The 27,491-nt window shown below is 41.8% G+C and overlaps 3 protein-coding genes across 5 annotated transcripts in view; 2 read left to right on the plus strand and 1 right to left on the minus strand.

Moving 5' to 3' along the window:
* The window catches only part of NARS2 (asparaginyl-tRNA synthetase 2, mitochondrial), a 139,330-nt gene extending 124,223 nt beyond the window's left edge, over window positions 1-15,107 (plus strand). For 2 of the 3 annotated variants that reach the window (XM_047692625.1, XM_047692626.1), the window contains 3 exons: window positions 3,149-3,246; window positions 5,512-5,538; window positions 9,104-10,099. In XM_047692625.1, coding sequence (XP_047548581.1) covers window positions 3,149-3,246; window positions 5,512-5,538; window positions 9,104-9,248 — 270 coding nt within the window. In that variant the 3' untranslated portion in view covers window positions 9,249-10,099. Of the gene's footprint in view, window positions 1-3,148; window positions 3,247-5,511; window positions 5,539-9,103; window positions 10,100-15,095 lie in introns of those variants that run through there. The other variant, XR_007121062.1, reaches the window with a different exon arrangement.
* Window positions 15,108-24,026: 8,919 nt separating this feature from the next.
* Window positions 24,027-27,302, minus strand: LOC125079703 (uncharacterized). The gene is made up of 4 exons (XM_047693491.1): window positions 27,102-27,302; window positions 26,554-27,021; window positions 24,242-24,258; window positions 24,027-24,120 (listed from the first exon to the last, which is right to left on the minus strand). The coding sequence occupies exons 1-4, from the start codon at window positions 27,300-27,302 to the stop codon at window positions 24,027-24,029; spliced, it is 780 nt and encodes a 259-aa protein (XP_047549447.1).
* The window catches only part of GAB2 (GRB2 associated binding protein 2), a 189,832-nt gene continuing 189,422 nt past the window's right edge, over window positions 27,082-27,491 (plus strand). The window contains exon 1 of the mRNA XM_047691230.1: window positions 27,082-27,375. Coding sequence (XP_047547186.1) covers window positions 27,301-27,375 — 75 coding nt within the window. The 5' untranslated portion in view covers window positions 27,082-27,300. The remainder of the gene's footprint in view (window positions 27,376-27,491) is intronic.

Below are 27,491 nucleotides of genomic sequence, written 5' to 3' on the forward strand. Positions count from 1 at the left end.
CTAAGAAATAAAGATGCCAGTCCTTCAATGGCCATAAAATCTCCCTTGAAATGTCTCCTTTCTCTGAGAATAGGAAGGGTAACTGCAGGGTCCTGGTTGGAGTCCAACTCTATTAATTGTGTAGCCTGTGAGAATTTCCTCTGGAGGCTGTCTTGTACACCTGTTCAGAGATCTGTGTGTCATTACCTGTCCTTGTATCTGAGTCACCAAATCCACATTCTGGATTACCTGCTTGGTTGCTGTAGTTGCCTCAAGTTCACAGAATTACTAAGATGTGGTCAACAAGCAGTGGTAGTGTGACAAAATGGGCAGTTCTTGATCTTAGGGTCATCAGTTTGAGCCCCACATTGAGTGTAGAGCTTACTTTAAAAAAAATTTTTTTAGAGGCACCTGGGTGGCTCAGTGGGTTAAGCCTCTGCCTTCAGCTCAGGTCATGATCCCAGGGTCCTGGGATCAAGCCCCGCATTGGGCTCTCTGCTCAAAAATTTTTTTGAAGATTTTATTTATTTATTTGACAGAGAGAGAGAGCACAAGTAGGCAGAGAGGCAGGCAGAGGGAGAGGGGGAAGCAGGCTCCCTGCTGAGCAGAGAGCCCAATGCGGGGCTCGATCCCAGGACCCTGGGATCATGACCTGAGCTGAAGGCAACTGGTTAACTGACTAGCTGGAGATGAAAATATGTTTTATGAATTCCTAATTTTTCACTTGTTGCATTTTATCTTTCTTAGTTTTGTGCCTTTTTATATATTTTTTAAAGATTTTATTTGGGAGAGAGAGAAGAGGAAAAGAGCAGCACAAGCAGGGGGAGGAAGAGGGAGCCGGGAGTGGTGAAAGAATCCCAAGTAGACGCTGCGCCTTGAGTGCGGAGCCTGGCGGGGCTCCATCTCATGAACCCAAGATTGTGACCTGGGTGGAACCATGTCAGATGCTCAACTGAGCCACCCAAGCACCCCAGTTTAGTGCCTCCTTAACAGTGCTTACTACCTGCCCCACCAAAAAGAATCACCGTCACAGGATAATACAGTTAACAAATAAACATTCTCAAAACTAAATATTACTAGTAATTGAAGAACTACAAATTAAAATATGAAGCTACCATTTTCCACCATTAAAAGTTTTTTGTTTTGGGGCGCCTGGGTGGCTCAGTGGGTTAAGCCGCTGCCTTCGGCTCAGGTCATGATCTCAGGGTCCTGGGATCGAGGTCCGCATCGGGCTCTCTGCTCAGCAGGGAGCCTGCTTCCTCCTCTCTCTCTGCCTGCCTCTCTGCCTGCTTGTGCTCTCTCTCTGTCAAATAAATAAATAAAAAATCAAAAAAAAAAAAAAAGTTTTTTGTTTTATTACAAAAGTATAACACATCTTCACTGTACAAAATAAGAAAATCCCAGACAGAGAACTGAAGATCCCAGTGGCAGTGTAATATCTCATCATATAGATGCCAGTCTTTTTTTTAATCCATGTCTAAGATTTACCTAACAGTCGGTTCCTACGGACGTGTACTTGAATTTTTGTTACTATAAATGATGCTTCAGTAAACACCCTGTACAATAATTTGTTTTGTTGGTTTTTTTGCCATCTCTACTAGCACTGTTTCCTGAAACTGCCATTGCTGGATCAAAGTATATGCATTTTTTAGGGTTTTGGTAATCTTTTCCCAAGTTGCTAACCAGAAAGTTTCTGTCAGACATGAGAGAGTACTGGCTCATGCATCTTCTAATCCATGTTGTTTATGTTATTTTGATAACTCCAGTATGCTATCTCATCATTTCACGTTTTACTACTTTGATTAATAATCAGAACTTTTTTTTTTTTTAAGTAGGCTCCCTGCCCAGCGTGGAGCCCAAAGTGTGGCTTGAACCCAGAATCCTGAGATCAAGACTTGAGCTGACATTGAGAGTCAGACATTCAACTGACTGAGCCACCCAGGTGGCCCAATAATCAGAACATATTTTTCATGTCTTACCGAAATACTATAAAGAAAAATCTTCATTGGGGCACCTGGGTGGCTCAGTGGGTTGAAGCCTCTGCCTTCGGCTCAGGTCATGATCTCAGAGTCCTGGGATCAAGCCCCGCATCGTGCTCTCTGCTCATCGAGGAGTCTGCTTCCTCCTCTCTTTCTCTGCCTGCTTCTCTGCCTACTTGTGATCTCTGTCAGTCAAATAAATAAAATCTTTAAAGAAGAAAAAAGAAAAATCCTCATTGTCAGATTATTTAAGAGAAAACAAACAAAAACACATACCAAAATGTCCAACAAAGGAAAAGCAGTTGATAAAAACTTCTACTTCTAATAAATAAACTGTGCAGGGGCACGTGGATGGCTCAGTAGGGTAAGCCTCTGCCTTCAGCTCAGGTCATGATCTCAGGGTCCTGGGATCGAGCCCCACATCAGGCTCTCTGCTCGGCATGGAGCCTGCTTCACTTCCTCTCCCTCTGCCTGATTCTCTGCCTACTTTTGATCTCTCTCTCTCTCTGTGTCAAATAAATAAATAAACTCTTTTTAAAAATAAATAAATAAATTGTGTAGCTTTTAAAACATTTAGTATGGAGGAACCTGGCTGGCTCAGTCAGTGAAATGTGTGACTCTTGATCTCTGGGTTGTGAGTTCAAATCCCATGGGGTGGAGAGATAACTTAAAAAAAATTAAGTGTGCAAAATATTTCAGTTGGCATAGGGGAAAAATGTATAATACTAAGTAAAACATTAGAATGGTAAATGTTTATGTGTAATTTGATATGCTGTATTCCTTAAATGGGGACGGAAAAAAAACCGGAAAGAAAATATGCCAAAATGCAATTGGTTCTGCATGGTGATGGATGACTTTTAATATCTCATAATTTTTAGTACTTGCCACATTTTTTATTATTAACATACCACATTTGTGAAGAAAACACATTTTTGTTAAGTACACCGTATACTAACGGTGTAAGAGAGGAGAGGAAACTGTCCATCTGCATTTTGTGTATTGTAGTCTAAAGATAATATTAAAAATTGGATTTCGAAACAGGTGGCATAAACAGCTAACATAAATAATATTCTGGTAAGCAGTTCAACAGCCCCTTGTCAAAATGTTAAGAGTTCCACCTGCTTGAGAAGCTGACAATTGTTGGAATCCCCTGAAAATGTGAAATTGTTTACCACTTTTTTCCTTTTTAGGTTGCTGCTGTTGATCTTCTCGTTCCTGGGGTTGGAGAGCTCTTTGGAGGAAGCCTCAGAGAGGAGCGGTACCATTTCTTAGAGCAGCGACTGGCCAGGTATTGATCAGACCTAAAAGAAAGAAAATTCAGAAATTGGGGATGAGGCGCTCGAAGGCAGTCTTGGCAAAGTAACAGAGAAAGCAAATGGGCCTCAGCACCTGACTGACCTGGATCTCAGATTCTCTGTGGCCTTGAGCAAGTTATGTGACCTTTCTGAGCTTCCTGTTCTTAAAGATTGGAACTGTTACGTGATATAAGTCTGCAGTGGTATGTGCCCACTATTTGGTATGTATCTCTCCCTATGAAAATTGCTTTTTAAAAAGTTAATGACAGTAAACAACCTTAAAGCTTGCCCTTCATTTTCTCTCTTTTCTGTGTTCTTTTTTATTTACTCCAAATTATGATTGGGAGCATAAACACGGACTCCTATAGGGACATAAAGAAAAAACAGACTCTGAACCAGGGAAGGAATAAAGATGGGGGAAGAAAGATTCTAAAAATATCCACTAAACTAACATTTAGAATAAGCACTTCTCCCTTCCTCAGGTTTTCTGCTATGTAAGGGTCTTGATTAAGCTATTTGAGTAACTCATTTTAACTTGCTGTTTGAGACCTAGGAAATGAATCCATAAACACACAGAAAATGTTTTGGCGATGAGAAGTACAGAATCATGTTTCTAATTGAACTACCACTCCTATGTATGCGTGGTCTGCCAACAAACCACAATGACTTCCTAAACTAACCAGCATTATAAACCTCTGTTTTCCATGGTTTCTACTTTTGCTATGCCAGACTTCAAAAAAAAAAAAGGTTTTCCCCATGTTAAACGCTTAGTCCCACTCTCCTACTCTCCAGATAATACCGGGTTTCATAGTAACCTGGAAAAGCCATAATAGATTGAAAATATCCTGTTAAATTAGCCATTTGTAAGGCCTTCTTTCCCTAATGGAGAAATGCTTAAAAAGCTGATGCTTTTCCAAGATCCCAACCTATAAATTTGTTGGATAACTTGGTTTTGTAACCCCAGTCATTTGAACTGCTCTATTTGGTTAGGGTCCAGAAAAAAGGAAGTAAATATGTTCTAAAAAAGAGGCCTCTTTTTTATTACTTAGACTACTAAGTCCTTACTATTACTATAATGTTAGAAAGTCCTGGGAAAATAATGAAATTGAAGTAAAGGTCAAACTCCTTAGAGGGAAAGAATTTGAAGATTCTCTGGGTTTGTTTTTTTTTTTTAAAGATTGTATTTATTTATTTGACAGACAGATCACAAGTAGACAGAGAGGCAGGCAGAGGGAGAGGGAGAAGCAGGCTCCCCGCCGAGCGGAGAGCCCAATGCGGGGCTCAATCCCAGGACCCTGGGATCATGACCTGAGCCGAAGGCAGAGGCTTTAACCCACTGAGCCACCCAGGCGCCCCAGATTCTCTGGGTTTTTTAAAGCACAATAAAAATCACACATGGCAAGAAACCTCATCTGTTGAAAGAATAACTGGTCTCTTGTCTTTGCTTGCTTCCTTCCTTCAGCAAACTTTTCCTCATGACATTATATGTTTACCTAATACCTGATATTATCCAAATTTATCTTTTCTAATGAAATGGTTATATGTGTTTCCCTGCTTCAGGAACCTGTCTGTGACCTCTGTTCATGTTTTCTGTGTCTCTGATTTTTTTTCATAGTCCTTATCATTTCAGATGCACTTTGATCCCAAACACTTTTTTAAAGGGCTGAAATTTATTTCTTTTAATATTTTATTTTTAAGTACTCTGTACAGCCAACATAGGGCTGAAACTTACAACCCCGAGATCAAGAGTTGCTCACTCTACCAACTGAGCCAGCCAGGCGTTAAAGGGATGTAATTAATTTTAATGAATACTAAGAGCTTAAAATTTGATTAACATTTTTCACATTGGCAAAAAAAACAATTTGCAACCATATTCTGAGGGCAGAATCTATATTATTATTTCAGTGTTACAGAATGAAATGTGTGTCTCCATGTCCCCTGTGTGTGCCTCCCAGAAACCTTAAGTAATAATGCTTTTCTTATGTCATAGGACAATAAGCTCATCTGAAATCTTTTGGGCTCTGGACTATCTTTCTGTGGCATTTATCGTCTGTACCACTTGCTTGGTGTAATACCTAGGACTATTGGTTATTTACCTTTCTTACCGTATTAAATAGTTACCTTCTCACTGCATTGCATGTTCTTTAAAAGCACAGGTTTTTGTGTATACTTCTTTATTAAGAGAATGAATATTTGGTGGTTAGTATCTTTATCTTATTGCCATTCTCTGAAAAAATTTTGTTATTTTCCTCTTACAGATCAGGATTAACAGAAGCCTACCAATGGTAAGAATGTGGCCCTTGCTAATTCTTTTATTTTATTTTATTTTATTTATTTATTTGATAGAAAGAGAGATCACAAGTAGGCAGAGCAGCAGGGAGAGATAGGGGGAAGCAGGCTTCCCACCCAGCAGAGATCCCAATGTGGGGCTCAATCCTAGGACCCTGAGATCATGACCTGAGCTGAAGGCAGAGGGTTAACCCACTGAGCCACCCAGGCAGCCGGCCCTTACTAATTCTTGTTCTAGCTATTGGTCTGATTGTTACATAGGTTTTACCTGTATTCCCTAGGCACTATGGAAGAGTATTAAGAACAGTGAATAGATAGGTTCTCAGAATAGGTAGTAATAATAGGTAGTAATCTCAGAAGATTACTTATTCCCTTTGAATGCTGGGAAAATACTAATATTGGCTGCCATTTATTTATTACTGACTGTGTGCCAGATAACTATGTTAAAATTTTAATGTATTTTTTTAAGATTTATTTATTTAAGTGAGAGAGCATACAAGCGGAGGGAGGGGAGAGGGAAAGAGAATACCAGGCAGACTCCCCACTGAGCGTGGAGCCCAACATAATAACTCGATCCCAGCACCCTGAGAACATGACATAAGCCAAAGTCAAGAGCCGGACACTCAACGGATGAGCCACCAACGTGCCCCTTAATGTATATTTTCTTATGTATTATTAGAACACTCCGAGTTAGGTATTATTTTAATCTCCTTTTTATTACTCCTCCAGACCTAAGTCTGAGAGATGTTAACTAACTTAACCAAGAGCACACAGTTAGAAGCATAGAGCTGGAACTTTGTTCCTAACCATTATGCTTCAGTTTCTTTATGTGTGAAATTAGGGTTTGAGCTAAGTGCTCCCTAAAGTCTATAGAAATCTAAGCTGCGTAGGGAAGATCACTTGTTTGCATTCATACATTTACATTTCCAGAGTTCTCGTTTTCTTTCTGCAGACCCTTTCTTCAGATATTTTTCAACATGTACAAATTATATACTTTTATTTTTATAGTAGCTTTCCTTCATAGTAATTATTAATATTATTAATTGCTTTGCTGTCCTCATGAGAGGGAAGAATCAAGTTACACACCTAACCTTTGGGTAACGAAAGAGCTAGGTTGTAGAAATGCCAAAAGCCTAAAATTATGTTCAGGTCATGACCCTTGAATGCCTTATTATTTACCGTTAGTAACCATAGGCATACTTAATCTGAGTCTTGGTTTTCTTGGCTGTAAGATGGAATGATGGTATTTACTTAACAGGATTATTGCGAGGATGAAATGAAACAATATAGGTTAAGTATATACCTAGAATGGAACTTCAGTAAAAGCTAGTTTCCTTTCCCTTACCTGCCTTTGTTCTCAGTCTTGTTATTAGGTAGATGAGCCTGACCAAGCAAGCTTATACATTTTGCCTATTTTTGTCTGTCTACAAGATAATCTTCATAGTGTGTAAAAACTAACTAAATCACAAATTCTGATTGTTGGTTGAGTAAATTGAGGCCTTTTTGGTCTTTATTAATCATTTCAATACTATTCTTGTCCCAACTAAAGTTTTTGAACTCTTCGGGTCTCTAAATGTAAATATCTATTATTTGAATCTGTTTCCTTTTATCTGGTCATCATAGCATTTTCAAGGTAGAAGGGACTTCAGAAATCTTCAAGCCTGCAGTCTCTGCTAGCGTTCCACCATGCTGTGAATAGCCACCCCAGGTGTCGAAGAATTTAGTCACTTCCTGTTTCTGCATGCCACATGCAAATAATATATGTAGCTAGTTCCACAAATTTTATACCATTTCTTCTATAATCTGGCTACCCTAAAATCAATTTAACAACAATCAAAAAAGTCCAACAAATATATATTTGTTCGAAAACTTGTTTTTTCAGAAGTGGATTTCTCTATATCAAAGCAAGGGCAAGAAAAATGCAATAGATTGAATCCATCTGCAGAATTCAGTGTCCAGACCTTTATGCCAGTGTTTTGACATCAATATATGAGGAATTCAGACACAGCTACAGCTATTGCTGGACTTCTAGCAGCCAGCCCAGGTCCTGCAGCTATTTGTGGCAGGTGCTTTGATGGGCCTTTCATCTCATTTTCTCAGTAAATGAAAGTATATCCTGTCCCCATACCTTATAAACTAAAACTTAATTCAGCTACAAAACATTTCATTTACTCAAGACTGTACTCCTTCCATTATTCTTGATAGTTCTTAATAATCTGAAGTTTCATACTAGAAACTCCTGTTGGTTGATCCCTCACTTGATGGTAATTTGCCGTGTTGCAATTAATCTTTTATTTTAGAAAGATCAGTATTCAATCTTAACTGCCTAAAAGACCAATACATGTGGCTATTACTATTAATAGTGAGGAAATAGATAATACTCTTTTTTTTTTTTAAGATTTTATTTATTTATTTGAGAGAGAGAGCAAGAGAGAGCACGAGCAGGGAATGTGGGGCAGAAGGAGAGGAAGAAGCAGTCTCCCTGCTCAGCAGGGAGCCCGACTTGGGGCTTGTGGAGGGGCTTGATCCCAGGACCCCAGGACCATGACCCAAGCCGAAGCAGATGTTTAACTGCCTGATCCACCCAGGCAGCCGAAGACAGTCTTTATTCTTGAAGAGTCATATGACTACCAGCTGTGGCACCTCACTTTTATTTTAGAAACTGATTTTACAGATCATTCAAGAAGCTATAAACTTACTTTAATCAATATTGTATAACTAAAGAATTCCCCCACCAAATAACATAGCAAAATACTTAGAGTCTTCCTCTTTCTCTTCTTTTTGTAAAATAAATTTATCACAGGCTGATGTGTTGGAATCTGAGTTTGAATCATGGCTGCCCCATTTTCTAGCCATATAATCTTAAGTGGAAATAGAAATCAGTATAGATAAGCTTCAGAGGCTATCTAACCTTCCAGAAAAATGACTCTGGACTACTCTACTAGGTTTGAAGCACAGAAATGGAAATTTCACTCTAGTGTTCAAGAGTTTATTTTTGTGCCTTCAAACAATAAATCTTCATAGACCAATGATACATGTTCTCCAGAGCAGACACTGGAAATAAAGGGCTGAATAGCCACAGTTCCTGCCCTTGAGAGAGCTTACAATCTAATGTAGTAGGGGTATATTTTTACAATTTAGCAGGCAAACTCTTCACCCTCTTCTGTGTATTGAACAATATGATTTTAGTAGGAAAAAAAAGCATTAACATACCAAGAAATAGAAGAAGAATATATTTTCAAGAAAAATAGTAAAGTTATTAGAACATTTTCTGTTGTCTCATTAGGCAAGTTTTCTGTATTTAAGTACGTTTGTAACTTTAAAAGGATCAAGTGAACCAAGCCCATGAGTGCATGACACGATTTGCTGCTGTTTGTCTGATAACCTTGGACAGATCATTTTAACTTCTCTTTCACCTGTCCTTGGAGGGAAAAGACTGGTTTACCAAAATGATGTGGATGATAACAGATGATCGCAAAATACTTTTCAAACAAAATTCTCTCATGACATCTGATCCAGCACAGCATCTACAGGTAACAATTCTCTGTTTTTCAAAATCAGGTATCTGGACCTCCGTCGATTTGGATCTGTTCCCCATGGAGGTTTTGGGATGGGATTTGAACGCTATCTGCAGTGCATCTTGGGAATTGACAATATCAAAGATGTTATCCCTTTTCCAAGATTTACTCATTCATGTATTTTATAGCTGGAAGACTGGGTAAGGAAAATCACCCCATGCCAGAGGTACTGCATGTGAATATGGATACAGGAGACTGCATGTTTGGCTTTTAGAAATGGAGAGGTTTTGGGTGTGTAACTTTCATGCCATAAGATAGCGCATATGAAAAACAGAAGTGATTATGATTTTCTTAGAAAGTTGAGAGCATTTTATGAAAAAGATGAACTCCCTCAAGAAGAGGAGCTTGTGGCAGGCAGAATCTCCAATCTATTACACCAATGAAGAAGAAATGGGGAGGCTGCGCTGTGGTCTCAGAGGTCCTTTCAAACTCTCAAGACACGACGAGATAGTGTATTTTAATTTGTCTTTAATCATTAGATCACTGCCCCGTGTGACCTTTGAGAACAACTAGTAGCTAAAAAGAAGGTATTGTTGGATCTTTTCTCATGTGCCATTTAACCTATGATAAATTCCCATTTATTTTCATCACTTTACTAGATATCACAGAAGAAAATATTCTTTTGGGGGTCCTAATTGAGTTAATAAAGTTACTATTCTGAATTGAAATCTTTCATCAGACTGGGTGAAAAAAGTGACATTTAATAACTGTTGATCTTTCATTTTAAAAGCAAGAGAGATGTTAATTATCTAATGACTGTTATAATTTGTTCGCAGTAGCTGTTTATAACTTCTCTAATAATCAATAAAATAGATTTTTGATACCTATGAAAGAAAAATACAGTTACATTTTTAAATTCCACTCGGCCTTTTCCCAGAGAAATTTGGAAGAAAGGTATTTTCAATGCAAGATGATGCAAATATCACTAAATCTAAAGGATGAGTAATTCTGAACTCAAAAAGTAACATTGTCTGTTAGAGTTTTTTTTTTTTTTTAAGATTTTATTTATTTATTTGACAGAGAGAGATCACAAATAGAGAGGCAGGCAGAGAGAGAGAGAGAGAGGGAAGCAGGCTCCCCGCCAAGCAGAGAGCCCGATGCGGGACTCGATCCCAGGACCCTGAGATCATGACCTGAGCCGAAGGCAGTGGCCCAACCCACTGAGCCACCTAGGCGCCCCAGTCTGTTAGAGTTTTTGAGAGGACTGCTGGTTTGGGAGTTTGAGACCTGACAATTACAGCACTTTATGATTTTGGACAAGCCACTTACTCTGTATAAGCTCAGACGTTGTTTTCCTCAGAGTTGATGTAAGAATTACATGATAGTGTTGTGCGTGTTTAAAACTATGAAATGCTACACAAGTTGTTTTTAACTCTTTTAGTCTTTGTTGAGTTACATATCTATGACTTGCAGCAAAGTTGTATACTCAGTAGAGTTTGTATGTATCAAATAATGGTAAGTGGCATGCATGCCTGAATAATCAATTTTCTGTGTCTCATTAGATAATTTATCTTAGTTTATTTCCTATTGAGTTTGTACGTGCACTTTTTTTCATCCTAACTCAAACAACTGAAAAGAACTGCAGAACCTTAGAGCTGGAAATCACAGAAGTCCCTGAGATGTTCTCATGACCAAACTTCTGCCTGATGCAGAGAGATCCTGGGCAACCTCTTCTTGGCAAAGCCGAAGGCAGATGTTTAACTGCCTGATGTTTAGCTGCTTGGTGTCCCACCAAATAGCATATTCCATCTCTGCATCTCCCTGGTTGGTAGCTTTTGCTGAACTAAAGTCTACTTCCCTAGAACTTTAATCTCCTGGGCTTTGATACCCAGTTTAGGACAGAACAAAAGAGGGCAATCAGGGCTTTCATAAAGCTTGCCTCGATCATGGGTTAGACAGATAAATTCATTTGTTCAACAAATATTATTTGAGCTTATTTTATATGCCAAGGACTGTATTAGGTGCTAAGTAAATGATAGTGAACAAAACAGAAATGACCCTTGCCTTCTTGGAATTTACAGTCTGTTAGAGAAGGTGCACAATCAGTAAGCAAACAAACGTATTATTTCAAAATATGACATAAGCTGTAAAATTTAAAAAGAGCAGGCAAGCATAGCTAAGCTTGCTAGAAAAGGCATCTCTGGAAAGGTGATCTTTAACCTTAGGTCTGGGAGATAAATGCAGAAACCACTCTAAAACATTCTCAGCATCAGTCAGTATTGATTTGACATTCAGGTATTGATACTGTATTAATTTTGTGGAGTGAGAATTACAAACACTTCACAAGCCCCCAACCTAGAGACACTAATATTTTCCAAAGCTATCAGGAATCATGTCTCCAGCGATTCTTGAGGAACCAGATTGAATTCTAATGTTAACATGATGGTGGGACCTCCTAAATAACAGTGAGATAAAGAACAGTGAGTCAGAGAAACCCCAGGTTCCCATCGAATGCCACCACTGATGTAGCTGGGGAGCACCAATCAAGCAAGATCATCTTTGTGCCCTCCAGTTACATCACCTGTAGAACTGTCCTTTCCAAGTGCATCAGCTCAAAAGAGTCTGCTTTTGTCTCGATCTTTCAGGAATCTGTGTGGGAGATAGTCACTAAAAATAATTGATTTAGAGTCTAACCTTTACATTTTATTTTAGTACACGTTAGGTCTCTGAAAATGTACCATGAAATCAAATCACTGAAAGTCACAATCACAATAGACTTAAGTGTGTTCATTGTGTGTATATGTGGGATGGGCAAAGGTCTCAAATAAACCTTGTTCCCTGCCTTTTTGATAGTCTTCAACAGTGTACTTCCCTACTTTCATACTTACTCGCTCTTTTCCTCTACATTTGATCACACAGAGAGTATCTGGTTGAAGCCAAATACTTGCCACTTACAACAGGCCTAAGAATGTACATCTTTGACTGAATACTTTTATTTTACCCATAATTGAACAACAGTAAATACTGGTGTCAGACAAAGATGATGAAAATGTCAAAACTAAGTAGCAACATCAGGAAAGAAACTTTAAAATGTCCATTTGGGGACACCTGGGTGGCTCAGTTGGTTAAGCAGCTGCCTTCGGCTCAGGTCATGATCCCAGCGTCCTGGGATCGAGTCCCACATCGGGCTCCTTGCTTGGCGGGGAGCCTGCTTCTCCCTCTGCCTCTGCCTGCCATTCTGTCTGCCTGTGCTTGCTCTCTCTCCCTCTCTCTCTGACAAATAAATAAATTTTAAAAAAATCTTTAAAATGTCCATTTGTCAGCTAGTATATGAATATCCAAATTCTCCAGATGAACAGCATCGTATAATTATGTATATAATGATGAGAAGTGTGGATTTCATAGTTGAGGACTGCCTACACTATAAGAATATTCTTATAGGACTTAATTTGTGAGAGAAAAGGTGTTAAAGGTGTTTTGAGGGTGTTAATTTTTATTTATGTAACCAGTTTCCAATGAGGGAAAAGTCAGATTCTGTTTTCCCAAGATTTCCAAACATCACCTCAAAATAGTCACCCCAGCCACCCAAGAAAGAGTATATTTTGAAACTTAGAAATGGTTTTTCCATCATTAATTTCCATTCTCATTTCAAATTTTAAAGTAGGTGGAGAGAAATAGTTACTTTCCATCTGGCTGTTCTCTTGCCTGGGGAAGTTGTGCTGTCTTTTTTTTTTTTTTTTTTTTTTTTTTTTTTTTTTTTCTTCTTTCTTTTTTCTTTTTTGGTCTGACAAGAACTTAATTGTGTGAGTGATCCATTCCAGATCTAGACATAACTCTCCCACCCTCTGACCCAACCCAGAGACTAACTGTCACAGAACAGCAAAGAAACTGTTTGACCTTTTGTCCTTCTCAGACAGGATCTGCCAGAAGCACCCCTCTATAATGTTGTACATTCATGCTCTCCATAAATTGAATCTAGACATTCAGGCATGTCTGAATAGGCATTGAAGATGCAATTGGTGAGATGGATTAACTCTACTCTTCTTTAAATCTCTTGTTTCAGATAATTATAGATGAAAGATGCTTATTTGGATTGGATTGCTATTTATTCATATATTTATTTTAGTAAGTGGTGAGGCAAGGACATAAAAATGCAGAGTTGAAAGACAGATTGGCCTGGATTGAATTGATAAGAAATGTGTGGAGCTTTTTGGCTTCTGATCAATATTTGTATTCAGTCTGCAATCTAAAGTATGTATAATAAAAAGAAAACAGGTGGGAGTAATATCTGATTGTAGTTTCTTCCCAGTGTATAGCCCAAATTAAAAGAAAAAGCATTAAGGACGGCAAATAACCTTAATCACCTGACACCAAAATGATTAATAGGACTTGCTTAAGACAGACCTTACTAGATCATGGTCAACACGCCTCCAGAAACCTAACATTCTGCCATTACTAGGACCCTGGATTGCCCCTCTCATCAGCTAAGGCTCCATTGAGCTCTTAACGCACTTTGGTTCGGAGTCCAGTGAATTTACTGATGCAGTAAATTGTTAGCACACCATGCGGGAGTTCCTAGGGTAACTTTGTAAAGAAGTCAGGAGTTTAGGTGGCTCCTAAACTGTCATTCAGACAGCTATTGAGTTAACATAGCTCATGACTCTTCAATAACTTTATGCTCTTCTTTATGGCTCATAATCGTTATCATTTAAAGTTGCTTTGCTGTTTACAAAATGTTCTAATATATGTACAGTGTGGACCTTGTTCTTTTATAGCCTACTATGCTTCAAATTCATTTGATTTAATAAAAGACTCAGTTTTTTTTTAAAGACTTTATTTATTTATTAGAGAAAGAGTCCGAGAGAGAGAGAGAGAGAGCGAGCGAGCATAAGCAGGGGGAGCTGCAGGCAGAGGGATAAGGAGAAGCAGACTCCCCGCTGAGCAGGGAACCTGATGTGGACTCCATCCCAGGACCCTGGGCTCATGACCTGAGCCAAAGGCAGATGGTTAACCAACTTAGCCACGCAGTCGCCCCTTATTTAAGGGAGAGTAAGACTGCAAATAAAGTTCACCACTCTTAGCCTCCAGAGAAACTGAAAACCCAGAGCTTTGTTGTAACTAAAGAATTTTGCATCTTCGGCCCCAGAGTTTAGTGGACATGTTACAAAACACACACTTCAGCCTCTGATATCCTTGTTTTACACAAGAAGAGACATAAGAGTGTGCAGGAAAATGACAACTAAGTTCAAATACATCCTAGTAAAGAGAAACACTGACATAAATAAAGGGCCCTGGACCCAGCAGTGTACTTAAGCTTGCTATGCCTCATTTTTTTGTTTTGTTTTTGTTTTAATTTTTTATTTTTTTTTAACATATAATGTATTATTAGCCCCAGGGGTACAGATCTATGAATCGCCAGGTTTACACACTTCATAGCACATACCTTTCCCAATGTCCATAACCCAACCACCCTCTCTCTACCCCCCCCCCGCCACCCTCAGTTTGTTTTGTGAGATTAAGAGTCTCTTATGGTTTGTCTCCCTCCCGATCCCATCTTGTTTCATTTTTTCTTTTCCTACCCCCCAGAACCCCCACGTTGCCTCTCAACTTCCTCATATCAGGGAGATCATATGATAATTGTCTTTCTCTGATTGACATTTCGCTAACAATCCTGGTTGCCTTACCTTCCTCTTAGGATCATCCTAGAATATACATAGAAAGTCAGATGAGGGGCGCCTGGGTGGCTCAGTGGGTTAAAGCCTCTGCCTTCAGCTCAGGTCATGATCCCAGGGTCCTGCGATTGAGCCCCACATCGGGCTCTCTGCTCAGCAGGGAGCCTGCTTCCTCCTCTCTCTCTCTCTGCCTCTCTGCCTACTTGTGATCTGTCAAATAAATAAATCTTAAAAAAAAGAAAAAAAAAGTCAGATGAAGGAACTTCAGTGGGGATTATTAATATTCTCCCCTAAAATGATTAACCTTTGAAATGTCAAGATGATGCTCTGAGAATAGAAATGGGGTAGGCCCATCCCTAGGAGAGGAGAGGTTTTTCATGCTACAAATACACATAGAAACAGCTAGACCTGTGTTTTGCAGAACCTGGGCTGTTTGCAGCTGTGACTCTCTGACTTATGCCCTCTGCACACCAGCCCAACAATAACTGCTTTGCTGTTTTTATAGGATCCTGGATTTGAAAAATCTCTCAGAGATCATATCTCTTCCCCTGTCTGTGATGCATCAACTATCTTCTCCTGGTAGTTCACCAACTCACTGTCCCTTCTGTGAATAGGAGCTCTCTAACTAAGAGAGAATGTGTTCTAACCTTGGAGAACTCTGACCTGATAGTACCCAAACCTGCCTCTCTCTAGCAGGTATAATAAGTTAGAAACACAGCAATACCTCCCAGCCTTCTTTTCTCCAGGATAGACTCTCTGAAGCCGCTCAGATGGACAGTCTGCCCGTCACTGAAGGGCTGCACCCCGCTAGGTTATTCATCAGGCAGTGCATCCTTAGAATGGGCCTTTCTCTTGGCAGAGAAATTCCTCCCTCCACTGTCCGCTCAGCAGTTACCCAGGTTTCCGATGACACGAGTCTTGATGGTAGAAGAGCTTCAAAGTCTCCAGTGCCTCTTTGCCAGCTGTCTTACGGCCTGGGGTAGTTGTTCCTCTTCCTGTGCGTGTGATAACCGCCGAGGAATCCTAATTACAGTTCCAGCATGTTCAGGGCAGTCCCAGCCCACTTCGTTTGAGGATCGCAGAAATGGATTTGGGTCACATACACATTTTCTTTGCAGTGCCATAAAAGGCAAGAACTCATTCCAGTATGGTTAGGATGCAGTGATCTCTTTAAGTGTAACTTCCATCTTCCACAGTCTGCACTATAGGTTTTCACATCAGGAAACTGTTGGGTCAGGTGCCTGCCAGAAAATGTGGTGGTGGATGTTCGGTGTCTCAGTAAGGGTATCAGACATGGAGGGGAAAGACTCTAATTTAAGTCTTGACTCTCTGCGTTTGAGCTGTGGGACCTTGAGCAAGTTTTTCACCTGTGGGTTTGAAGAGGCATCTGCAGAATGAGGGTGGTCCTTCTCATACAAAGTATCATGACAAACAATGAAGGCAGTCAGAGGGTCTCATAAACTGCACAAATGGAAACTCTCCTGAGGGAAACCTCTTCAAAACTCAAAATCTGTATGAACTAAGATGTTTGTAGCATGTTGAAATATTTTATAGCCATTAAAAATTAGAGGAGAAAATGTGTTAAAAATATTAAATGACACTTTGTAGTTACAATAGTGTAAAATCTGTGTATGTGGACTAGAAGCATCTGGGGGGAAAATGAGATCATCTGTTTAAGGGCAGTGGAACTGAGCACCTTTTTCTTTCCAGACTTCATTGGTGTATTCAGTTCGGTTCAGTAAACTTCCTGAGCACTCACAGTGCTGGGCCCAGTGCTAGGCTCTGCACAGACAAAGATCAACAGGACACACTCCTTGCCTCAGGGACTCCCTTGCACGTAGTCTTTGCACATTATGAATAAGAATCACCCGGGGAGCTTATTAAAAAATTTAGATTACCTTTGTCCTACCCTAGAGAGTCTGATTCAGTAGATGGAACAGCCCACAGTGTGCATCTCTGAAACAGTCACCCTGACTGATCCTAATGTGGGCAGTTTAATTCCACACTGGGAGAAAGCTTCAGTGAGGTTTTAATATTTTTACAGTAAAAGATAATTACACAAATCTGCTCATTGAAGAACATACTACGTTGGATTGTTCTGCCTGCACCTTTGAGCTGGTTTTTATCCCTCTGTGTCAAGGAGGGAAAGCCAGCCCACAGTGATCTTACTCTCAAACCCATGTAGCATGAAGCTGACCACACCTCTTGACCTAGACCTCTTCCTCCCTTTCTTGTCCACTACCTCACCCGTGTTTTGTTTTGTTTTTCTCCATGCTTGTGTTTTTCTGCACTCTGATTCCTGTGCCCAGTAATATATCAACATCCAAATTCTTCCCCTTCATTTCTCCAGCTTACTCCCCAACCAGTATGGCAATTTTATTGAAACAAACAAACATATTGGCTTTACTAGCTTCTTCTGGAAGGCTCTATGATTAATGTTTTTCAAAAAAACTTAGAAGTGGTCTATTCCTTGATCAGCAACCACAGAATTATCATATGTGGAAACTTATGTGTTTTGGTGCTTGACTGTCATTTAGCCCTTGACAACTTTCTTCCAGTCAGATAGCAGCCCTCCACAGATTCCTGTCTTGCCGATCGAGTTAGAGTATACCCTGCATTCTGATGCAGCACGACTTGCCTCCACATGCCTGTGAATGGGCTTGGGTAGCTTTCTCAGTCTACACACCTGTCACCTCTTAGTCACCCAGAATCAAAATATTACAACTCTAATCACACTGTCTGAGGCTGTGAAGCTTTATTTCAAGAGGGGTGACACACTAAAATGCAGCTAGGACTTCTACATTTTCACATGTTTATATTACTTGTACTTAAAGATACCAATGGTTGGACAATGGCTTCCAGACTCACTCCTTTCATTATGCTCCCTCAGAACCATATGCAAATACTGCCCATCTTAAACTGTCATTTGTCTTCTCTGCCAGAACGAAAGCTCCATAACACGGAGAAGACTGCAATCATCTTTCTGTCTGCAGTGCCTTAGAGAGTGTCTGGCACATAGCGGGTACTGATTAAACAACTCTTGAATGAACTAGGTGTCATTGGGGTGTCCAAAAAAACCCAAAAAACAAAAACAAAGGATGAAACTATGTCCAACAGACCAAAGAGAAATATTCCTTAAAGAGGAATTCCCAAACTAGCTTTTCCCTCTTTCTGTGTCTGAAATATTTCATAAATTTTTAAACTAGCCTTTCAGCATAAAAATCCAAGTCTGGAGCCACTGCCTAAACATAGAACAGAGAGTCAGGAGTCAAAAGTATTTATGAGTTCAGCTAGCAACTTGTCCTTAGGAGCTGTTACTAAGCTGAGTTTGTAGGGCACAGTAACTTAATAGACTTCTCAAGAACGTTGCTCTGTGGTTCATCATTATATAACCAGCACTTAGCCATGTCCCTTACACACAGTAGGTGCTCAGTAAGGAATGAATGAATGAATTCGATTGATGGAAGAAATTCAGAAGCAAGTCGCAGATGAACTTAGAGTTGCTCAGATTTTCAGTTAGGGTTCTCCTCCTCACTTTCCAAATCTAGATAAGCTTCTTGCCTCCAAATTGAGGTAGCTTACATCATTAGTCCAGCAAATGTTAATTAATGCTAACTCTGTATGTCCCTCTGTGGGGCATCCCAAAACAAGCAAAACCTAAGTTCTTACAGTTTCAGTTCCCATACAGCTGGTTGATAATTCCTCTGTGTTGCCCCCATCCTTTGAACATACCTCTATTATAATAACATGGCCCACACACTGCTGTAGACATCTGCCTACCTATTTCTCTCCTCAGAAAGACCCTGAACTTTTTAAGACCCTAGTCTTACTCATCTCTGTGTTACTATGCTGAACTTGTAGTAGGTTCTAAGAAAATCCTTTTGAGAATTGAATAACAAGGACATAAATGACCTTTTCTAGGTAACATGTATTTGGATATATAGTTTGTATATGGATAAAAGTATATGCCTTTTAGGGTGCCTGGGTGGCTCAGTGGGTTAAAGCCTCTATCTTCGGCTCGGGTCATGGTCCCAGGGTCCTAGGATCGAGCCCCGCATTGGGCTCTCTGCTCCACGGGGAGCCTGCCTCCCCCTCTCTCTCTGTCTGCCTCTCTGCCTACTTGTGATCTCTGTCTGTCAAATAAATAAAATCTTCTAAAAAAAAATTATATGCCTTTCTAAGTGTTTTCAGAGTTTCAGATTATAGGTACTGGCCACATCCTGAACAAAACGAGATTGGTTTTCAAGCCTCTCTTAAATCCTTTTCGAGGTGCCAGCTTAGTTATCAAACCCATTCCTCCTCTGAGAATTCCCCCCACCCCTCCTAGCCAGTAGATCCCCAGCAGACATACTGGGTACAGGAGCCTTCCTTACTGATGACTAGGGGTGGACACCTGACCCAAAATGGGCCAATCTCATTTTCTCTTGGAAAAGTGGGGTTAAGAACACTAGAGTCTGGACTGGTTGCTTGAACCAGGAATATGTAGATTTAGGAGATGCAGGGCAGCCATGTGTCTCAAGAGACAGAGAAGGCAGTCTGCAGAGAGAAATGAAGGCACATGCTCAGAGATGAAAAACCATATGGCCTGTGAGAGAAACAGACACACACAAACAGATTGGCAACCTAGTTTTTACTATATTTAGTCCTCAGTTGCCAACCTTCCTGAGGCCAGATTATTCAACTTTTTCTTATGTTCCATGGGATATGCCTCATTTTCTTACCAATAAATTTCATCTTTGGGCTTAAGCAAATTTAAAACAGGTATCTGCTTTTACAACTGAAAAGAAAACATTAATAGACTCTGACTTATGGAAAAATTCTCACTTCTTTTGGTTTTGTAGTCTCATTACCTTTTAGTCATATCACATATTACCCCCCAATTTTTTTTTTAAGATTTTTTATTTGTCAGAGAGAGAGGGAGAGAAAGTGAGCACAGGCAGACAGAATGGCAGGCAGAGGCAGAGGGAGAAGCAGGCTCCCTGCTGAGCAAGGAGCCCAATGTGGGACTCGATCCCAGGATGCTGGGATCATGACCTGAGCCGAAGGCAGCTGCTTAACCAACTGAGCCACCCAGGTGTCCCCCCAAAATATATGTTAATCAGGAAATTATGTAGATGAGAAATTCGTGCTAAATAAAATGCCATAGGAGGGTAAGTGACTTCTTTGCTTTTCAAGTTTCTTGATTCCCTAAGTCACAGAAACAGAAAGCAAGTGAATGGAGGCTTCTTTACAGAGGGGATTGGACAAATATCAGACCTTTTTTGAACTACAAAATTGGATTAGAGAGGTTTTAGAAGAACCAATACATTTGGCAGCTTCGCAAGACATCTATTTCTGAAGATTCTTTCCAGAACTGTGTTAAGGATGACTTTTGTCATGAGCCTTCACCATGTTTCCGACTAGCCCAAACCAAAAACTGTAAGACACTAAATAAAAAAAAAGCATGTGTGCCTAGAGCAACCCAGGCCCTGCTGCTGGCTGGCCGTAAACAATGAAAGTAAGATAAAAGATGCTGCTCTTCAGAAACCCTTCCAAATGTGTGTAGAGCTTTGTGTACCACATTTCAGCCCTGGCATGCCGCACCCTGAATTGAGTCCTCAATTAAAATCATCACTTTGAAAACATGCATGGAAAGTAGAGAACTATGGACTGCTAAAATCATCATCTGGTTCAGGAAAATTTTTCTGAAGAAAATCCTAGGGCTCTTTCCTAGAATGTAACGAAAATGTTAAGTTATAATGATTACTGCCAACATACTTCTAACCACTCTAGGAAAAGAAAACAACAGCAACAAATAACGTTTCCAGCTCTTTCCTCAGTCAACACTCCGGACCTTGGAGAAGCTTGCACGTAATTTGACTGCAGCTACTTTCCTTTTTTAGTTAATTGTGTTAAATGTGCCTCATGACTCCTAATCCCATTGGGACTGTCATTTAGAAGGGGCTGGGGGGAAGCTGTTTTAATTCTGGCTTTTGTTTCAGCCACTAAGTGTAATACCACATGATTGTTGACCCAACAGTAATCCAGTTAAAAAACAGTCTTCAGAGTTACTGCATCATCAAAATTAACCCTGATTACATCAAATTATGTTGAAACAGACCACAGCTGTTTGCCCTGTTGAAGCAACTGCTTGAGAGCTCATCCAGAAGATATATCTGGGTGTCAGGAAGATACATTTTGTTTTTTATTTTTGTTTCTCAACACAAATGTAGGAAGGAAACACTCTGTTCTTCCCGGAGCTGCTTGGTGGGAGTTGAAAATTTTGTGATACCCCAGAATCAAAAATCTTAATTCCAAAATAGAAGAAAATCTGAGGCCTTTTAAAGGTTTCGGTTTTCTGTAGGAAGGATGTAAGAAGAAGGAAATAGAAATCTATTGAGTATTGCTCTTGTCAGCAAAAAAGAAGTGGAACTTAACTACTACAGAGAAGGATGGCGGGACTTTCTGTGGTAGGCTGTATTCAGTCTTAGGCGAAGACTAGCTCATACCAGCCCATGAGAACAGATTATGGTGAAAAATTGTGCAAGCTGGTTGTTAAAAATAAATAAGTAATAGCATTATTAAAGTTAAATAATTTAAAATGGAAAGTAACAAGTATTGGAGAAGATGGAGATGGATGGGAACTTACATACGTTGCTGGCAATGTACATGGTATAACCTGCTGTGGGAAACAGTTCAACGGTTCCTTAAAAAGTTAAACACAGGGGCGCCTGGCTGGCTCAGTTGGTAGAACATGTGACTCTTGATCTCAGGGTCATGGGTTTGAGCCCCACATTGGGTGTAGAGATTACTTAAAAAAAAAAAAAAAAGTTAAACACAGATTCACCCTATGGTCCAGCAGTTTGACTCCTAAGTATATACTCGAGTAGTGAAAACATAGGTCCACACAAAAACCTGTATAGGTATGAATGTTCACAGCAACATTAGTCATAGTAGCCAAAAAGTGGAAACAACTGAAATACCCATCGACTGAAGAATGAATAAAATATGGTATATCCAGTCAATGGGATATTATTCAGCCAAAAAAGGGAAGAGCCGATGTATACTACAACACAGATGAGACTTGGAAGCATTATAGAAAGTGAAAGAAGTCAGACACAAGAGGCCACCTATTGTATGATTCCAGTTATATGGAATGTCCAGAATTGCAAATCCACAGAGACAAAATAGATTAGGGGCTGCCAGGGGTTTGGGATAAGAGGAATGAGGAATGACTGCTAATGGATATAGAGTTTCTTTTCGGGGTAATAAAAATGGTCTAAAATCAGATAGCAATGATGGTTGCACAACTCCGTGAATATATTGAAAACTGAGTTGCACAGTTTAAAAGGGTGACTTACGGCATATGAGTGATAGGTTAATAAAAAATTAACTCATAAACGTATCATTAAATGTTATATTAACAGAATAAATAACCAAATTGCACGAGTTACTATTTCACTATATTTCACTGTTTTCTCTGCTCTTGGCATTTTTGTTTGTTATATATGTTGAAGGCACTAAATAGTGATATATTACTGGGCATCTCTTAACTGTGTTCATACACATAAAGTTGATAGCTTGAAATTGGTCAGGGAGGTAGGGAGGGTATAGTATATGCACCACAAAAATTGGCACGTACTCTACAAATCAAGGCTACTTCCACCACCGCCACCACCACCAGAGAGCCAGTTTTTTAAACATTTACCAGTATATCCCTGACTGTATGGGTCAGACAACCATTATGGGTAACTCTGGTAGAATTAGTTAAATGAGGTGGTCTCCTGTGGCCTTTGGATCCACAACAAAACAAAAACTAGCAAATCTGCAAAGCCACTATGCATGCATTCAGTGCAGAAGAAAATGACATTTCTGGTCACCTGTTGGAAGCAACCGACTTTGACTCAGGGGACATGATTTCTCACAAGTGTGGGTACAAGGGGCTAAGTGATAGCACGCCTACAGGACTGTCAGAATGAGGCCAGATATCAGATAAACCACAAATGATTTAATTCTTAGTCCCAAAGAGGAGAGTATGTGGGAAGTCCACACAGCTGTGTCAGGGTTTGGAAACCAAGGGTTAACAGTTACCTTTTAGGAACTACCCAAGGATTACAACCACCTCTAAAAGTGAAACTGCATAGGATTACCTCCACCTGTTCAGCTCTTCCCACGAGGACAGGCCCTGTGAATTTAAATGCTCCGGCTGCTTCTAAATATCTTCACTGGTCCTGTTTTCTGGTGTGGATGGATCAGAGACTTCTGGATGCTCCAGGAGTCTAACACTCCCACGTGCCATCCTTTAAGGGTTGTTTGTTTGTTTCCATTCTCACAACATTCTATGAGCCCTGATTGCCCAACACCCTGCTGGGAGCTTCAGGGCTACAAAAATGAGGAGGACACAACCCTGCCCAACTATCCGCAGTACACCATTCACTGGGGTAACCTAATTTATACAGGGGCAATGTGAGTTCAGAAAAACATGAGCAACTATGCTGAGGTGGGGGATGGTGAGTTTTAAGGAAAAGAGTCTTGACATACGTTTAAGATCTAACTCAAGGTAGGCGTTCTGATGGAAGTAAGGGGCATCGTGCAAAGTATGGTTTGGAGCACTTTCTTCGGCATTTGATGAGTCTCTGTTCTTGGGAGAATAGGGTAACTGTGCGGCATGATCTATGAATGCAGTGATGTACCACCCTCACCAGTGTCAGCAGAAATGTCCCAGAAGCCTAAGTGCCCCAAAGCAGCATAGGTTCTAGTTTCTTAAAAAGGAGAAATTGGGAAACTGGACTTGCTCAAACTTTTCCCTATAAAAAAGTTTATTTCCAAAATACCTTCTTCTGGGTGTAATGTCAAATAACTCAGTTTTTTGGCAGCTGCAGAGAGGGAGGAAACCCAGTTAGGTCTTCAGCCACACCCCAAGCCCACTTTCAGATCTCAGTCCCCTTCAGATGCCAGAAATTGATTTGAGTAGGTCACAGTAATTTCATGGAACCAAATGGGCTTAAATCATCCAGGGGTTAAAGAGGCACACACCTCAACATTCATGAGTCCAGTGTCCTGAAAGTCACCAGCTGAGGTGGCTCAGCTGGCCACACTGACCTTGGCAAGCAGTACTCAGCTCTGAAATTAACCTGTCAACTAAATTGAAGGGGAGAAAAGGCAGCATGGCTAGGACACAAACATCCATCCCCCAACCCCAGTCCAATCACTGACGTCAAGCCTGGTGTGGGTGGTATTAATCATGCAAGCCTGGTGTGCAGTTGAGGACAGCTCTCCTTCCAGCCCTTCCAACCCATTCCTGGGACTGTTCCATCAGCCATGCACCTGCCGCTGGCCACAAACCCTCAACTCCCAGACAGGCACGGATACAGGCTGTTGCTGACGACACTCAAAGCCAGAATGCACCCTTTAGAACCCAAGCGGGGGTGGGGGGGGGGAAGAGGGAGAGCAAAACCTTGTGCCTGTGTTTTCTTCCCAGGTGTGCCATTCTCTCAACTCTGGAATGCTTCCTCCACAGGAGCTCTTGCCATAAGATGGTCATTTCCTGAGGATTTAATGAGAATATAGAATTAATGACCCAAAGCCCTTTTTTCAGCCAGTCATTAATTCCCCTCAGGAAATACCCATGGTCTTTAATCAAAATTGCCTAAATTATAGACTGGTGATGCATGTCCTCACAGGTTTGGGGGCTGGGGTTGGGGGGCTGTCATCCCTACTGGTTCCAATAGATGGCGCCTATCTTCATGCAAATAAATCACTCCTAACTCATTTTCTATTTCCCACCAGCGAAAACCAGAGGGCATTAAAAAAAAAAAAAAAAAAAAAGGCAGGGAGTGGAGAGGACTTAGTAAAGGCCCAGGCAGGAACGTTCTGTCCGAGGTCTGTTCCCAGGCTTGGCACACACATCAGGCTCAGACTGAGCCACACCAGGGTGCATGCAGCCAGGGACCTCAGCAGCAGTCCTGCCTCCTATGTGTGCAGCCTGGGCAGGGTGACGGCAGTTAAGTAATGAGAAAGGCGGGGTTGGGGGGTAAGAGAGCACTAAGACGAGCCCTTTTTTCTAACTTTTAGGAAAGGAATGGTATGTTCGTAGAAGACTCCCTGAAGCTGATTTAAGTTTCCTCCACTATCCAAAAGCTTGCTTTATACCCCTTCACTTTTACAAAAGTCCTGCATTTCTACTTGGTTTTGCCCAGCAAAAGAAATTTGAGGAGGATTTTCACTTTTAGTAGATGTTAACTGCTTTTTCATTTTATCCCATGTCAGCTTACCGGGAAGTTTCATGGGAACGCACCACTTTAGGATTGCGGGAAGACCTGTACTCTGTAACTTGTTTTTCAAGGCCCCTCCTGTCACTGGCCCAAAACATCAAACTTTTCTATTTCCACGTGGAATTATAAATAACGGGGAGCAGAGGGTCTCTTGCAAAACAACATAAGACCCTCAAGGGCTTCTGGCAGAAAGGAGCCCAACCACCAACTAACCATTTCTGAACCAGTTCCCAGTCTGTCTTGAATCATACAACTATCAAAGAGTATGTATTAGAAGACTACTCTTCTAGGGAAAGGCAAGGCATCTGTATGCGGGACTTGCATCACACACCTCAGCAGCAAACAAACCATGCAGATCTCTCAGACTGCAATCACTGAGACTTGGCACCATGACTCAGATGTGAATGAAGTCAGAAAGATTGCTTTATTTTGCTTGGGAGCCACCGTCTCCTGATTGATTTGGCAGGCTTGACTATTTTGATATTTGTCTCACAGGGTTTCAAGATAGTTAAAGCAAGAGGTTCAAACGGCTGTAATTCTAGTGGTGGCCCTTCAGCGTGGCTTGAAGATCTCTCAGCTGGAAGGGTAAGGGAGCTCTGGTCCCAGCCATAGCCTCATACATTCTTCTGGCTTTACATTCAATCCAGCAGCACACTGGATAGTGAAGAAAGTCAATGAAATGATGAGAGCCAGGGAGCTGATCTCTACCTCTCAGGATGCTCAGAAAAGCTAAGCAGAGAGTAAAGGATTGGCTTTTACAACCTGATTGAAGAGTGTCTACTCTCTCCAACCCAGGCAAGATCTGTAAAATCAGAACAATGTCCGACAGCTTCAAACAACTAGCTTTGCTGCACAGAGACAGGAAAATGAACAAAAATAGCCTTGGTCTTAAGTTGTATGGGAAGTGTGAGATGGTGTTTCTCCCACTCATCTGCCCCACAGCACAGCACCCTATGATAAAATGGGTTACACTCCACTTCCCAGAGAAGTTGGGGGAGGACCTGCCTTTTAATGTTGCTCCTAAAGGTACTTTGAGTTGAAAAGAGCCCTGACCAAAGGTGGGGTTTACTCCTCCACCCTCGCTCTGAAGTACTGTTATCAAGTGTGTGCTTATGCATACTTTATTTCAGTTAAACCTCACCACAACGCAGTGAGAAGTATCATCAGATTCCAATTTTCATATGGGCCCCCAGAGAGGTTTTATAACCTGTGTCAGTGAGTTGGAACTCTGGGGAATTTTGACCCCAATTTCTTGTTCTACACCACCTTGCTTTCTAATTCACTATGAAATACATTGACTCATTTTTGCTTCGATTCTGCAAATCACACCAATGTTCTCCTGAATTGTTTTTCCCAGAGGCAATGCGGGAGCCAGGTGGACTTTATTTCCTGGTAATAAGAGGCCCCCAAGTTGATCTGTAGGCACTAAAGCAATTGCCCCACTTTAAATAGCAGATGAGCAAGACCACCCTCGCCCCACCCCCAGCCCCAGCATTAGAAACTCGCCTCTCCGTTGTACAGGCTTTGGGACTTTAGGCTACCTGCAGAATGGGAATAATATGGCTCACCCAATTTGTAGATTTGTGAAGACAGTCATGTAAACAGGGAATTGTAAAAGCGCCCAACACGTCACAGTCTGTTTTCTTCTTTGCTTCTCCCGCTAAGGGGGTGCGAGAGTTAATGAAACTCTTGCTGGGAAGCGGATCACTAATTCCTGCCAGAACCTGACCCACTGAAACCCGAAACTCGGAAAGGATAGCAAACGCCAGCAGCCCTTGGGTCACTGACGACCCTCTGTGAAAAATCGATTCGTGATCGAGGGCGCGCAGCCCCTTCCCTTCTCCCCACCCCAACTCCCACCAGGGGCGCGGCCGCCTCCAGCGCTTGCAGCTGAGGCTAGGGGCGGAGGGGAACAAGACCCGCGGGCGCGGCCGGCGACAGGCTTCGCTGTCCGAGCAAACCTCGGGCCTCCCGGGTCCCAAGAAGCGAGGCGGTGTTTGCGTCTTTGAAGGCGGCCCGCCGGGGGGCGCGGCGGGCTGTGGGCGTGGCGAACGCGCACCGCCCTTTTTCCTGCTGTGGCGCCCCAGCCGCGGCCCGGCTGGGAGTGCGCGCGGGCCCGGGAGCGCGCAGGGAGAGCGGGGGCGCGCCAGGCAGCCGGGCCCGCGCCGCGCCGCCTCGTCCTCGCCCCGCGGCCGCCAGCCGCCCCGGCCCCTCCCCTCCCCCGCGAGCTGCGCACCGCCGGCCGGCTGACCCAGCGGCCCGCGCCCGCGCCCTTGTCCAGCCGACCCCGCGGCGGGCTCCCGGCGGCTGGCAGCATGAGCGGCGGCGGCGAAGTGGTGTGCACCGGCTGGCTGAGGAAATCGCCCCCCGAGAAGAAGTTGAGGCGCTATGTGAGTGCGGGCGGCGAGCGGGTGCGGCCGCGGAGGGCGCGGGTGGGGGGCGCCCAGCGGCCTGCCCAGGGGCTGGGGGCTCCGGGAGGGGCGGCGCCCGACCGGGAGGGCGGACC

Source organism: Lutra lutra, chromosome 10 (genome assembly GCF_902655055.1).
Source record: "Lutra lutra chromosome 10, mLutLut1.2, whole genome shotgun sequence".
Taxonomy (NCBI): Eukaryota; Metazoa; Chordata; class Mammalia; order Carnivora; family Mustelidae; genus Lutra; species Lutra lutra.

Excerpts from the sequence above, each read along its gene's own strand:
- LOC125079703 (XM_047693491.1), bottom strand. The coding sequence starts at position 27,302 with ATGCTGCCAGCCGCCGGGAGCCCGCCGCGGGGTCGGCTGGACAAGGGC. Across the intron at positions 27,022-27,101 it reads CTCTCCCTGCGCGCTCCCGG|CCCGCCGCGCCCCCCGGCGG; the intron begins GCCCGCGCGCAC and ends CCACGCCCACAG.